Source organism: Dermacentor variabilis, chromosome 2, assembly GCF_050947875.1.
Source record: "Dermacentor variabilis isolate Ectoservices chromosome 2, ASM5094787v1, whole genome shotgun sequence".
Lineage (NCBI taxonomy): Eukaryota > Metazoa > Arthropoda > Arachnida > Ixodida > Ixodidae > Dermacentor > Dermacentor variabilis.
In genome coordinates this window covers 74,470,571-74,485,702 of record NC_134569.1, presented here as the reverse complement: position 1 = coordinate 74,485,702, position 15,132 = coordinate 74,470,571, and the positions used below count along the sequence as shown (strand labels likewise).

The 15,132-nt window shown below is 45.4% G+C and overlaps 1 protein-coding gene across 4 annotated transcripts in view; it reads left to right on the top strand.

The window, feature by feature from the left end:
* The window catches only part of LOC142572091 (arylsulfatase B-like), a 32,426-nt gene that overhangs the window by 15,687 nt on the left and 1,607 nt on the right, over positions 1 to 15,132 (top strand). For all 4 annotated transcript variants that reach the window (XM_075680943.1, XM_075680942.1, XM_075680941.1 and 1 more), the window contains exons 5-9: positions 1,228 to 1,338; positions 2,069 to 2,194; positions 3,096 to 3,222; positions 10,147 to 10,440; positions 14,497 to 14,933. In XM_075680943.1, coding sequence (XP_075537058.1) covers positions 1,228 to 1,338; positions 2,069 to 2,194; positions 3,096 to 3,222; positions 10,147 to 10,440; positions 14,497 to 14,933 — 1,095 coding nt within the window. The remainder of the gene's footprint in view (positions 1 to 1,227; positions 1,339 to 2,068; positions 2,195 to 3,095; positions 3,223 to 10,146; positions 10,441 to 14,496; positions 14,934 to 15,132) is intronic.

Sequence of the window (15,132 nt, the reverse complement as noted above, 5' to 3'; positions counted from 1 at the left end):
TGGCTCAATCTCGCAAGCGCATGGGAGGAAGGGGGGAGGAAGCGCGCACTCTTCCATCGCGTGCAAGGAACCGGGAAAGGGAGGGGAGCGTTCTACACCTGCAGCGGCTACGTGTCGCGGCTGAGCGCAGCTGCACGGGCCCTTTCTGGAATGCGATCGGCAGTGGGTACAGAGCACGCCGAAGGTTCATCGCTTAGTGTGCGCTGTGTTCTTCCCGCTTCGTTCGCGTTGAAACCATAGGAAGCACGAAATTGAATTTGGTCGCTGCTGCATCCGCTTTTCCTAACGCCAGCCTTTTGACACCGACTGTCCGCAGTCATTGAGTGAGATGTGTTCATACTTGCGTGCGAGCGTGACTGCATGTTTGTTAAGTTAGCTAGTGAGCGAATGTTTACAAGTTTACGTGGCTGATAAAACTACTATCGTTACTTTGTACAGTTCTGTAATAATATGCTATCGCAATCGGTGCTTCGCCTTTCGGGCGAAACTGCAACTCCTTTTCTGTATGTCATATCGATCCATGTCAGTCTAGGTACATTACTTAAACGAGAAGAAAGGGGGCTAACCGAGGGGCCCGCGTTTATTAGTCATATCATAAGAAGCCAACGAACACTGACACCAAGGACAACATAGGGGAAATTACTTGTGCTTAATGAATGAAACAAAGAAACGATAAATTAATCGAAATTGAAGTGGATGAAAAAACAACTTGCCGCAGGTGGGGAACGATCCCATGCCAAGGTTGTGGCATCGTTCCCCGCCTGTGGCAAGTTGTTTATTCATCCACTTTCATTTCCATTAATTAATCGTTTCTTTTTGCATTTATTAAGCCTACGTAATTTTCCCTATGTTGTCCTTGGTGTCAGTGCTTGTTGGCTTCGTATGATAGGTACATTACTGGTAACATGACATGGTAACTGTACATGTACTTGGGCAGTGGACAAGGGTCGCCTGTGCATCCAGCACTACGAATGCGCTTTTTAACTTTTCTGCGAGACGCTTGTCTCAACGAGACATTTTATTTGCGTAGGTTGGATGCTGCGCGTTTTGTGTGTGCCATCTACCTGTCCAATTTCCTCCGTGCATCAGACCGTTTATCATCGCATGCACCTGCAGCAACACGTTAGGTGTGCCGTCAATCAAACATCTCCAGTTTCCATCAAAGAGAGCTCTCCCCCATCCCCTACTCCCTCTTTTTTCTCTACTTATACACTTTTTTTTACGTAGTGGGACGTCGGCTACTACAAGACAAGTCTTACTCCGACATGCCGGGGCTTCGACAGTTTTTACGGCTACTACAATGGAGAAGAGGACTACTACAGGCACAGCATAACCTATGTACGTGGACTTGTGCACGCGATGCGTGTTCTACGACAGGGCATTTTCGCTTCTATTTAAACTAATATGGACACTTCTGTTGACGAAGCACATGTACTGATACGCATCTAGTAATTCCGAACTCAAAAGACAGGAAAATTGCATCAGATTATATTCGAAACTCAGTCGAATACGGTACATACAGTGCCGCCGATTCTTTATTAGTAAAATTTATCCTAGGGTTAACTATATCAAGACAATGTCCTGCGCCATAAATGCCCCCCCTCTTGCGTCTGCAGCTGATGTTGGCCATCAACTTTGGACAAGGCCTGTGACAAAGCCAGTTCGCGGAAGTGAACATAAAAGACTCAGGTTAAGAAGTGACCAAATGTTAAAGGCTATGAATGAGGGACTTGTGGAATGCATTTCATGAGCCGTATCAGCATGAAATCAGCCAGCATAGTTGTGTGTAGTTTCATTTTTCGCTTGCAAGGTAGCAACCAAGACATGCGTCTGTTCACCCTCCCTGCCTTTCTTTCTTTTCTGTCTCATTCCGTCATTATGTCTCATGACAACGCAGAAAAATAAGAAAATAACATACGTAAAAGGTTGCACATTTTCTCCCCTTCAATGCACAGTACGCTAGGGCAGGTTTATTAGATTTTTGCCAACCGTCATGGAGGATGCTTCATTGTAATAGTGTAAGTTGTGTAATATATGCGAGATGGAGCGGTCTCTGCATTTATTCCAGGAAAACCACACGGGTCTCGACTTCTGGCTCAACATGGAGCCATTGTTCTCTGAAAATGGTTCATATTCCACGACATTGTACACGGAAAGAGCGCAGTACCTCATCAGCAACAGGAATAAGTCAAAGGTGGGCAGATGTGACCTCATGGCTGTCTCGCAGAACAAAGGTAATTAGGAACAGGAAAAACTAAGAATGCTATGTCGCATAAAGCTCGGAACTTCCAGTGGCGGCGGTGTATAATACGCCCTCAAACTAACGTTCTAGAATAAACCATTGTTAATCCATATACATTTTTTTTGCTTGTTTCAACCCATTTATGCCTCTCTCCCGCCGTATCTCCTTACCTCCCCATTCCCCCAGTGCGGGTTAGCAAACTGGTTTTTCCCTTGTCGCTAACCTGCCGACCTTTCCCCTTTCTCTCTATCTCTCGCTATTTCTCTCTCTCTCTCGCTCTCTTTAAGGCATTTATCATCAAACGAGATACAATTTCCACCCTGGGCGTAACGATGCGGGTGCTCAGTCATTTGGCGATTAGATAAAGACGCTTTACCACAGCAAGAAGGAAGATAATTTAAAAGCAATTTATTGCGTTGTATTTCTCCTGAGTTACTATTGTATAAGCGTGTTTTCATATCGAATAATATAATGACGAAATTATGCAGGTATCATTTTGTTCATGCATGCGCATCCATCATTCGAGTGGCTCTCTTATATATTGAATTCTAATAGGTTGCATTTATGCATGATCGTATTAAAATTAATCTTCACTTAATGCTTCACCTCTGTAGCTCTTCTTTTTCTTGTTCCCCCGTTCGCTCGCTCTTATGAGCGTGATGAGTTACCAGTTAGCACAAGGAAAATATTTTGCAGCATTTAAACACCTAACATAGCCCTAATTATTCGATCTGTCCTGCTAATCAATGGCCATTCATTAAAAAAAACGAGTCCTCAGGAATAGTCGACTTGCAACCACTGACTTGTCGAATGCGCCTTCAAAAACTTCACGCAGTTGTTGTTCTTTCCGCAGCCGTTCTTTCTCCTGCTGAGTCACCAGTCACCTCACGGCGCCGGAGAGCCTGAGCCGTTTCAGGCACCGCAGGATAACGTGGACAAGTTTCCCTACATTGGAGAAAAGAACAGAACAATCTACGCAGGTGAGGGTGCACCGTTCAGTTAGAAATTATTTCGTCCACAACCTAAACACTGTCATCGTACATGTTGGCTTTGGTCAGACGCCATGAAGCCTCATCGATTCATGCAACGTTCATGGTCAAGCACCTCTGTTCACTTCGGTCTTGTTTCACAATGTTTCCTACGCGTCTGTCAAGTCCCCCGCAGGACAGAGGACAGTCGCGGTACGCGGTCTTCGATCTCGCTGTGTGGGACATGACGAAAGACCGCGCCACGTCTCGTACCATTCTGAGTTGCTTGTCCGCTCAAAACGCGCACTCTATAGGACCCTACCGGCCGCGGTGGCTCGGTGGCAACGGCTTTGAGCAGCTCAGCGTGATGCCCCGGCTTCGCTCCCCAGTTGCGGAGGCTGCATTTCGATGGAGGCGAAATGCAAGATGCTTTCGCACTCATATTTAAGTACAGGTTAAAGATTCTGACGTAGTAAAAAAAAGAAAAAACAATACGGAGGCCTCCAACACGCTATTCCTCATAGCCACTGTGTTGCTTTGGGACATTAAACCTTGCAGTGAATCGATGCCTGCATAATATCGGGAAATGGCTAATTAGACCCACCTTAACCATTGGTACCACAATATAATAAATATTACTTCCTCCTTTTACGTTCAAATTCGCGTAGCCTGCCTTCGAGTGGTCGAATATTCAACTAGCTCTCACTGCAACATCTTTTCAGACCCATAACACACGTCGGGGTGAGAAAAACTATCATTGTTATATTAGTAAGACAGCATTCTAATCAACAATTACGGTAGGTACCGCTCTTTACCAGCGCTCTAAATAAATAAAGCCGTGCCTCTCAAGAAGCGTCTTAAATTAGTGTTTTCTTTTTTACTGTATTCTATCGTTATACCAAGTGAATTCAACACAGGCACTTTTCATCCGCCGTGGTGGCTTAGCGACTAAGGTGTCGAGTTGTTAGGCCCGAGAGCGCGGGTGGGAATTCCAGCCGCGGCGGCCGCATTTCGATGGGCGCGATATGCAAGAACGCCAACGTACCACGCATTGGTTGCACGTTGAAGAACCCCTAAGTAGATGCTGTACACTGTTCCGGAATTCTTCAATGCATCGTGGCTCAAAATCAAGTCGTGGTTTTCGCTCGTAAATCCCCAGAAATAAAATCCAGACACATTGACAGAAATAGTGTGCTTGTTTCGGGCTACTTACGGATGGGCTATACCAATTTCTTGGGCACTTTTCGAAAATATGTTGGCAAATTCGTAGCACCACTTTAGTGTAACAGCACAGTAAACTCATATACATCTAATGCGATTAGCATTCTTACCCGCCGTGGTTGCTCAGTGGCTATGGTGTTGGGCTGCTGAGCACGAGGTCGCGGGATCGAATCCCGGCCACGGCGGCCGCATTTCGATGGGGGCGAAATGCGAAAACACCCGTGTGCTTAGATTTAGGTGCACGTTAAAGAACCCCAAGTGGTCAAAATTTCCGGAGTCCTCCACTACGGCGTGCCTCATAATCAGAAAGTGGTTTTGGCACGTAAAACCCCATAATTTTTTTTAGCTATCTTTGGGAACTTCCCGCACTTATAAGGGTTTCTGCGTATCTTTCTGTCATGCTGGTCTCTAACCGTTTTCCCGTCAAGTTAGGTGACTGGTTAGTCCGTGATCTACTAGTATGCCATTGGGCTACTGTCCTTTGGGCAATTGGTTCGGAACTAACTATCGTATAGCAACTAGAGTCACTGTGCAATGTGACTCTAGTTGAACCTCCCTGATGTTAACTCAGGTCTCCGGTGCAGGGCAGAATCAAATTTGCCGCAGGTGGGAACCAAACCCACAACCTCCGCATTTCGCATGCGATGCTCTACCAATTGAGCTACCGCGGCGCTGTTTCCCCATCCACTTTCTTACGTATTTATGTGTCCTAGTAGAACCCTGGGTGTGTTAGCCAGCGCCACCACTCACAGACCTTGGCGGTGGACGTAGAACGTCCTTCTTGCCGCAGGTGTCACGAGAACGTGATCTTTTTGGGTGAAGGCAACTGGTCAATAAACCCACATATGCTACCTGAAGGCATCAATGTTGCCGGATTCGAGACCCTCGTTATGTAATAAACGAGAAGAAAGGGGGTTAACCGAGGGGCCCGATTTTTATTAGTCAATATAAGAAGCCAACAAACACTGACACCAAGGACAACATAGTGAAAATTACTTGTGCTTAATCAATGAAATGAAAAAATGATAAATTAATGGAAATTAAAGTGGATGAAAAAACAACCTGCGGCAAGTTGTTTTTTCATCCACTTTAATTTCCATTAATTTATCGTTTCTTCATTTCATTGATTAAGCACAAGTAATTTCCCCTATGTTGTCCTTGGTGTCAGTGTTTGTTGGCTTCTTATGATATGACTAAGAAAAATCGGGCCCCTCGGTTCTTCTCGTTTATATATATATATATATATATATATATATATATATATATATATATATATATATATATATATATATATATATATATATATATATATATATTCACACAACCTTACATGTAATATAACCACTAACGCCACGCACGCACTTCGTCGCAGCGACGCTAGCTGCTGCGGAGTGTCCTCAGGGAAGCCGGAGAGAATAGTCCTGCTGCATGCACGTCTCATACATGACGCTTCTCTGTGGTGGCAATATGGTGTGTTTATACATTGTTTCAATGCTAGTGTCATTAACGTCGACAGTCATCATGAGATGAATGTCGATGAGGTTCTGCCGATGATTTATTTCCAGAGCCGCCATGGTGGCTTAGCGGCTATGGTGTTGCGCTGCTAAGCACGAGGCCGCAAGATCAAATGCCAGCCGTGGCGGTCGCATTGCGGTGGGGGCGAAATTCAATCAATATCGCCCATGTCTCGTGCATTGGGGGCACAATAAACATCCCCTGGTGGCCGGAATTATTCTGGAGCTCGCCACCATGGCGTGCCTTACAATGAATTCTTGGTTTTGGCACGTGAAACGGCAGCATTCAATTAAATGTCTTTTCAAGCTGCAGAGCAGAATAAACATAGGCACAAGTTTACAACAATACACACCTCGGGCGCAGACTAAGTACCAAACACGGGTGAAGGAAATTGGCCTCCTGTTTCAGGCAAGACGACGCTAATGTTGTACAGGAACGTTTAAGTGAAACCAATAAAGTCGGGTGGAGTCGGCACGTGAGGCCGAAATTTGGTCGTCGGATTCATGCACACATAGAGTATCGGCCAGAGCGAGCGTCGACCCGAGTTCATTTACCCCTCGTTCACTCGCCGAACCCGTTTTCAAGATGCACGTAAATGTAGTCAGGTCGGGCTGGGTCAGCTCGACTTCTTACCCGATCAGTTCACCTCTAGTTCATGTAAACGAAACTTATAAGGAGTAAATGTAAATCAGGGAGAGTTAACGAGATGTGAGTATCAGCTTCAATGGCCTGCACTGAGGAATGTGAAATGACGAAAAGAACACAGAGAAAGGACCACATCACCTTCTAAGGTGCAACATATGCCTGATAATATCAAGGAAAAGAACACACTTAAGTGTAGGTAGAGATGTGTAAAGGCCAGCGCTTCAAACGCTTTTCAGTAGACAAATGCCGCAAGACCTAGAGCCTTGCGGTACTATTCTAAGTGAGGACTCGCTAGTCTGGTATTCTAATAACTGCTACAAATGATCAGTGATTGTTATTCGCACTGCCGAACAAAACAGGAACTGCTAAACACCGAAGAAAACCTGAGGACTATGCACAGTAAGCGTGCAATTGCCCTCTGTAAAGTTGTGACTGGAGTGACTCCGGCCACACTCTTTAGCTCGAGTGATAAAAATTGTTGAAGGTTCTAAAGCGTACAGTCCAAAAAAGCAGACACAAGCCAAATATGTCCGAGCTTTCATGCTGTTGCATATACCGGAATTAGAAGTTTTAGGACATCGTAAACACTAAAATATAAAGAAATCTAATATATCATGTGTCCTAGCAACCATTAGCTAAGCTCTTCAATGAAGAAAAGAGTTGAAAAAAAGAACACATTGCAAGGTACGACTATAAAACCTAAAATGTTCTGTCACGGCCTGGTGGTCTGTCGACCCATCACCGTAGGTCTTAAGATTGTCTGTTGCACCATGTTGTTTTCTTTTTCAATCCTATTTTTTTTAACATCTTGGCTACCGTTAGCTGGGCATCCTATGAAACACGGCGTTTACTATAGCACTTACTTTCTGTCTTCTTTTTTTCTTGAACAAATTTTGTTACTATGACCTTTGACAGGTAGTAATATTCGACCTTCTCAGGCGATTTCTTGAATAGGTGGCAAAAGCCTGCATGATAAATTGTAATATTCAGGAAGCTAAATAAATATTCTCTCATTAAATTTTTATTCACCTTTTGGAATATGTTGCAATTGCGAAATTATCCCGTTTGTTTAGCAGGAATCATAAGGGTAAGACCACATTCAAGATATCTTTCCTTAATATGAGCTACGAGATACATTCACGTTCCAGTTGACAATTTCGCAAATGTGTCCATCAGCAGTTTGGGACGCTCTTAATTGGAACGTCAATGTATATTAACTAGATTTCGAATAAAGATGTATTGGTAAGTTGTACGACCTTATGATCTCTGACAAGAAGACATGGGTTCATTGCTCTTCTGCTTCAATTTCTCAATTGCAACATACTACGTCAAGTGAATAGGCAAATGAAATAACTCATAAATGTTTTAAATAGGCTAACAGGACGTATCAACTTGTAACAGAAGCACTCCCGCCAGTTGAGCCGATCTAGCTGAGCAAGTGCAATTATGCTATATGTTACAATACGATTTTAAAAGCTGTTCAAATGACCAAAAGAATAATAAAGCAAGCCCTCCGCACATACCATATTGGAACGCGCGTATTATTCCGGTGCTTTCTCTGGGAGTAATCTGATATGGAACATATTTTGTACCTTACTAGCAATCTCTCCTGTTCATGCTAAACGACTACATGCAGCTAAATTTGTTATTCCCACAGATAAACTTCTTGTGGCACTAGCGCAGGGGAAAGAAGGCAAGCAACGTGTAATACAGAAATTGGTAGTCCCAAGTGGGACCCATGTTACGTATCTTAAATTGAATTCCACCCCATAGAAAATGTAGGGGGCATGCCCTGCTGGTGAGCAGCACCATCCCTGTACACCAATTGGCAACTCCAGAGTCCGTTATTTGTGCTGGAAACACTGTTCAAATAAACAAAGGTGGCTACGTCATCTAGGTTGACGGTCGCTCTTTCGCTTGGTGTTATGCTCAAGTTTCTCTTTTGTGGTTTAGAAGGCAAGTGCTTCGTCGAAGCGGAAAAAGTTCTGGCATGCCTACAGTCTTAGTGCCTTATTTTGATTCACCTCAAAGATTTCAGTGACAAAACAGTGGAAATCATGGCGCTGCGCGCGCAAACGTCCGGCATGCCTACAGCCTTTTTTAATCACAAGGAGCCTTTCAAGGGAGCCGGAGGTTAAAAAAAGTCACAGTTTCGCCCGAAAAGCGAAGTATCGAATTCGAGAGCAAACTAGTAGACATCCATAATAAGTAAGGATAGAAGTTTTATCGGCCGTACAAGCTTGTAAACACTCGCTTATTAACTAAATTAGCAAGCATGGTGCCATCGCGCAAAGGCAAACATGTACACATCACACCTGATGACGGCGAACACTCTATGTCAAAACGCTGGCGTGAGGAAGCGCGGCAGCAGCAGCGAGCGAAGAGACCTTCGTGCTGCCTATCACTTCAGTGCAAACTGAGCGGCAAGAACACCGCACACACAAAGCTATGAGCTGTCGTCCCCCCTAAACTCTACCCCCAAAGCCGATCGCTTTCAACATAAAGCCCGCGCATATTGGCTTATTTTTTGTCTTTATATTAAAAAGAATCACGCGGTTAGCCAACAACACTTACATAGTACAAGGCCTGATTACTCCGATCCATGACGTCACGCTACCTGGCCCAAAATTTCCATTGACAAGGCTGGCGTGATGAAATCGGTGACGTCAAAATCATTGTTGCCTACTCGAGTGGATCCCCATTAGATTCTATGGCAGTCGGGCCAAGTAACATGACGCCATGGATCGTAATGAAAAAGCCTTGTGCTATCTAGGTTGTGTTGGATTAGCTGCGTCAGTAGTGACATCGTTGCTCTCCGTCTCAGGGTAAACGCGAAACAGTCACATCAAGAAGCTGCCTGGATTCAGCGTCTGCTCCAAGCAATCAAAAGCAGTGTCAAACGCTGCCTGACTATTTGGCGCGGTAACACGTGTGCAGCAGACACGCTCCCGTGGCTTTCCCTTCACAGCCACAGAAAGTTGTCAGCGAGTATAGCGTGCCTATGTTTACAAGTTCATACGGCCGATAGAACTACTATCCTCACTACGTATAACTGCGCACTAATTTCCAATCGAAATTGATGCTTCGCCTTTCGAACGGAACTGCGACTTTTTTTCTTCTGAGCAATGCCACTTGAATTAATGCAAATGCATGACTTTAACAACTGTAGCTGAATTTAGCTGTATATCCAGTGTCTGATATCAAACTAGCGGCGCTGTGCACAGGCTGCGTGTTCCACATCTGGAACCAGTGCCGTTGGCAGTCGCTTCTAATCTTGTTGCTACCAAAGAAACTGTCAACTAACCAAGGTAAATGGTCATGACGCGACCCGAAGGAGAACGTAGGGTGGTACCCTCAAGAATGTCATTGCTAGGTGCCACCGCGGAGTTAATTGATTGACATTGATGACATCGTTAATTGACAAGATGTTTGCATGGCGGATGTTCTGGACTTTACGTTTTACGGAAGGTCAAATTTTCAAACTGCCTTCACTGATCGTAGATGATATATCTTCATTACCGCCAGCGTGGTGATGTGTTCCTTATATGTGTGCAGGAATGGTGGACGCACTAGACCAGTCTGTAGGCAAAGTGTTCAAAGCTCTCAGCGATGCTGACATGCTCCACAACACCATCCTGATCTTCTCCAGCGACAACGGCGGGCAACCTTGGGGTGGCCACACGACCCGTAGCTTCAACTGGCCCCTGCGCGGATCCAAGGGCACGGTCTGGGAAGGAGGAACCAGAGTCCCTGCTTTCGTCTGGAGTCCCCTCCTGGTGAACACTCGGAGGGTGTCTGACCAACTCATGCACATCACGGACTGGGTACCCACGCTGTACTCAATCGGAGGTTGGTTCAATGCTAACCACAGTTAATGTTCCTAAGAAGAATAACAGAAAGCGCAACAGAATATGAGAATCTGTAATTGTGTGGCACAGCAATCGTTTAGATTGAACTTGTGTGAAATCAGAAGAGACCGCGTGATAACGCTGGTAATATAGCGGTCAATCTGCAAACGATGATGCTATGGCTGCGCTCGGCAAAATAGTTTCGTTCACACAACAGACGGCGGGAAATTTCAGCTGCCTGTTACTGCCAATTTCACGCTGCCTGTTACTGAGGAATCGTGCAAATTTATAGCTTGGTCAAACAACTCGTCTCTTACTCCGACAGAATCAGGTCCCCAGCGGAAACCGCAATATAATCAATAACAGATTCTTCTTCTCGATGCCGCCGTACAACGTCATCTTCGCCCAATATATTCACCTGCGTGTTCACTCAACGATGTGACCCCGGAAATACACGCACAGATGTCACCAGCCTGAAATGCTATGTGGCACACAGAAGCCATAAATTGATAAGCGCGGATGTTGTGCAGCAGCTGAGTGGTTAATACGTCAAGCACCACACTGCACATCGCCGCAAGACAAGGCATGAGTTGATCCTCAGCAGTGGTGCTACAGGAAGTTTCGGTTTGTCTAGACCGTTGGCTGATGGCTTAAGCTGAGCATGGTGGGGAGGCCATGGTTGATGGTGTAGCGGGAAAGAGCAGCGCAATAGGCACCAAGCTGTCAGATGCACAAGTAACGGTAGCCTGTTACACTGGCAACGCCTTCATAGAAGCAATGTACAGCTGCCACACTAATCAAGCTCTGCATCCCACGCCGAAGCTGCTATTTCATTCTACTGAGCGAGAAACAATTATGGGCCACTTGGGTGCCCTAGATTCTTGCTTTCTTTTCTTTTCTGCTTTTATTCGGGAGGATTTGCCGCAAAGCATAAAGAATAAAATAAAGTTAAATAATAGCTTTTAACTCTGCATCGTCTAAGAACTGCATCAGAGTGCTCGTGAAATTATTGGCCATCCAATGGTGGCAGTTTTCAGGCAGGTCTTCCTTTAGTCCAGCATTTCATTAAATTCTTAATTCTGCTCGCCTGTGTCCCAAGACACATCCAAAAAGTAGGTGTCGAGCATCTGGCATTGTCACAGGAGCCGAACACTTGGAGCACTTTCCTTAGTCGCCTTTTGTCGATCCCTTAGCACACCTGATCGATGGTTTAAGGGCCACTCCACCCCGAAGCCTCCGAAGAGATACTTCCTGCTCTCCGGTAAGGTGACGTAGCACAAAGCAGAGAAACCGGGGAATAAATGCGCGTATGTTCTGTCCGAAGCCAGATTTCAGTGTTTTGTGGAGAGCGGAGGACCGATGGAAGGGACAGAGTTGTCTCAGATGAGGCCTTTGATCGAGCTAGTTGACCTAACTATTCCTGCTTTCGATTCGTGCCGTTTATATCCCCCTGCATCTAGTTTGATGATTATACATAGTTTTAACCAACTACCCTATTTATTGTCTAACTACGTACCTTGTGAGCATAATTGGCATTCTCGTTGCAGCTAAATAAAAAGTTTCTACACAGCACTGGTCGGCGTATGTAGCCGTGCATGCTCAAAGAACCAACTTTCACTACATGATGTTGCGGCTCTCAAGCTTTAGACAGCGTTCACAGAGGCTGTATACACGCTTTATTAGATGATATTGGTATGAAATGACACAACAACACAACTCCATTGTTTGGACAGTGAGTTTCGGTGGTCATCGAGTGAGGTGTGTTAATTTACTTCTGCGCGCGTGACACCAGTCTTGTTAATTTACTTAGTATGACTATGATTACAAGTTTTTACCGTCCTTACGACTTCTATCCTTACTTCGTATAGCTAGCTGTCCACTAATTTGCTATCGCAGTCGATGCTTCGCCTTTCTCGTGAGTCTGCGGCTTTTTTTAGATGTCTCACAGTTGTAATAAAAAACTGTCAGATTTTTGTCTCAAAATTATGGTGTTTGTCTCCAGTTAACCATCCTGCCTGTCGTATTTCTTTTCTCTTTTTTGTATGTTGCATGGACCCCTTAATGTTAGCTGTGTCCTTTCTATTTTGCAAGACGCCCATATTTACAGTGACGCTTTTTTCTGCATAGATATTGTCTGTAAAAGCAGCTATATGTGCAAAATTGTGTTCGCACGTGAGTGCTACTGCATTCAAGTCCGTCAAGGGCCCCACCTCACAATCATTTTTGTGATTACTCGTGATTACGTTTTGCTCAAAGATAATGAAATCAATTTCATAAATTAAAAACACGAAACGATTGCAGCAGATCCAATTTCACAATGATCATCGTTGGTAATACGATGAGCATTCAAGCAATGTTGCTACACGCCGTACTGCTAGCCACGTTTGTTTAAATCAGCAGTGGTCATTCTGAGACTTCTGCTGCTTCGCCTATATGCGACGTACACTGCCCCCGGTATCAGTCTACGTTGGTATGACACCTGCTTGCCGAAGTTGCCCACGAGCATGACGATATACGAAGACTGTGTGATGATGACACTGACAATGATGGAATGACCAAGAAATGGCATCAAATAAAGTGCACAGGCTTTTTTAGGAGCTTTACGTGCCAAAACCACCATTTCATTATGAGGAACGCCATAGTGGAGGACTCTGGACTGATTTTCACCACCGGGCGATCTTAAACGTGCCTCAACGCACGGGACACCAGCGTCCCTGCAATTAGTCCCCATGGAAGTGCGGCCACCGCGGCAGCGATTTGATCTCGCGACCTCGTGCTTACTGGCGCAACACCACAGCCGCTAAGCCACTGTGGCAGGGTTGAAAGACAAAGCTGCATGACGACGGCGGCATGATGTCACCGAGAGAAGGATTCTCAAATGATGACGATGGTATAACGGCAAATGCGTCACAACGATGGCGTGAGCACACTGGAGCGGTGATGAGTGTATGAAGACAACCAGAGGACGAAGTTTGACTGACAACGATGGCATGCTGCCGAGAACTTGACGATTATGACATGACCACAGATGCGTGCCATTGACTATATGACAACGATGCAACGACGGCTACGTTATGACAACGGTGAGATAATCACAACTGAATGACCGCAGCAAGATTATGCGAGAATGAGGGAGTCGAAATGACGTCGATGGAACGACAAAGGCAATATGACGACGATGACTTGACAACGATGGGCTTATCTTTACGAAGTGATGACGATGATGAAGCGACAGCCTGACGACGGCCGCAAGTAGACACTGATATGATGTGTCTGCCAGACAACAATGGCGTGAAGACAACGGCATGACAAGAGTGGGATGACAAAGTTAGAATAATGACGATCGAACGACCACGGCGACATTATAACGACGGTATGACAACTGCATGGCGAGGCAGTATGACCACGATACAATGACGACGATGGCACCACAGTAGTATGAAGACAATGACGACGAATTTGTGCCGGCGATGGCGTAACGACCACTGTGCCTCAAAGACCGCATGACGATGATGGTGTGGACACGAGGGCATGACGAGAGTCGGGTGACAACGATGCAATGATCACGACGCCATCCTGACCGGGAGCAAGGTCCTAGTGTCCCAAGCTATTAGAGAAAATGTGCCACTGAGTTGGCATAGAAGCTGTGATGATGACGGTATGACGATAGAAAACAAAACTGCGATGAAGACGATAGAACGATCACGACAGCATCAAGGCTGCGAATGCGTACCTAGTGGCCCAAGTTGTCTTTAAGCTTGGCCCACAGACAGACGGACGGACGGACGGACGGACAGACAGACAGACAGACAGACAGACAGACAGACAGACAGACAGACAGACAGACAGACAGACAGACAGACAGACAGACAGACAGACAGACAGACAGACAGACAGACAGACAGACAGACAGACTAAAAACGGCCAAAGTAGGCAAAGAATGTTAATCACAATAAAAAAATAAAATGGAAGTAGAATCTTGGTTCAGCTAAGTTTACGTTTGTCATCTTTATGTTGCGTGCTAATCTAGCTTTCATTCGGCTCGTGCTTTTTTCAGGAGGCGACGTGGACGCACTAGGGGAACTGGACGGATTTGATATGTGGCGGTACCTGTCTCAAGGAATAGGCTCGCCTCGTGTCGAAATGCTCTACAACATCGACGACCGGTTTTTGAACAACTCAGCTCTGCGAGTGGGCCGTTACAAGTTGGTGCTTGATGGCACCGGGTTCATGAACGAACGCTACGTTCGACCAGGTGGCGGCCGTCCGTACGACGATCTCGATAAGTTGCTCACTCAGTCGACAGCTGCCAAAGTGCTCAGAGGCTTCTACAAAAGGGACCGGCTGAAGTTTCCCAAGGATTGGAGAGAAAGAGCAACGCTGAAATGTGGTAATCCAGGCAAGGGTCAATTTCAGCCGAACGATGCGGTCCACCTCTTCGACATAATCGACGATCCATGCGAACTGAACAATGTGGCCAGCTCACATCCAGAGGTAAGAACTGATCACAATTATGTTCTGGTTGGCGACAAACACTATTGCTTGATAATTGTATATGGCTGCTACATAATAAGATATCCAATACATAGTTAATATGACTTTATTAAAGTAAGCAAACCAATAATCAACCAAGCAGCGAACGAACAAACAAGCAGCCAAGAAAGGAAAAACAAACAAGTGTGTCTGATGTATA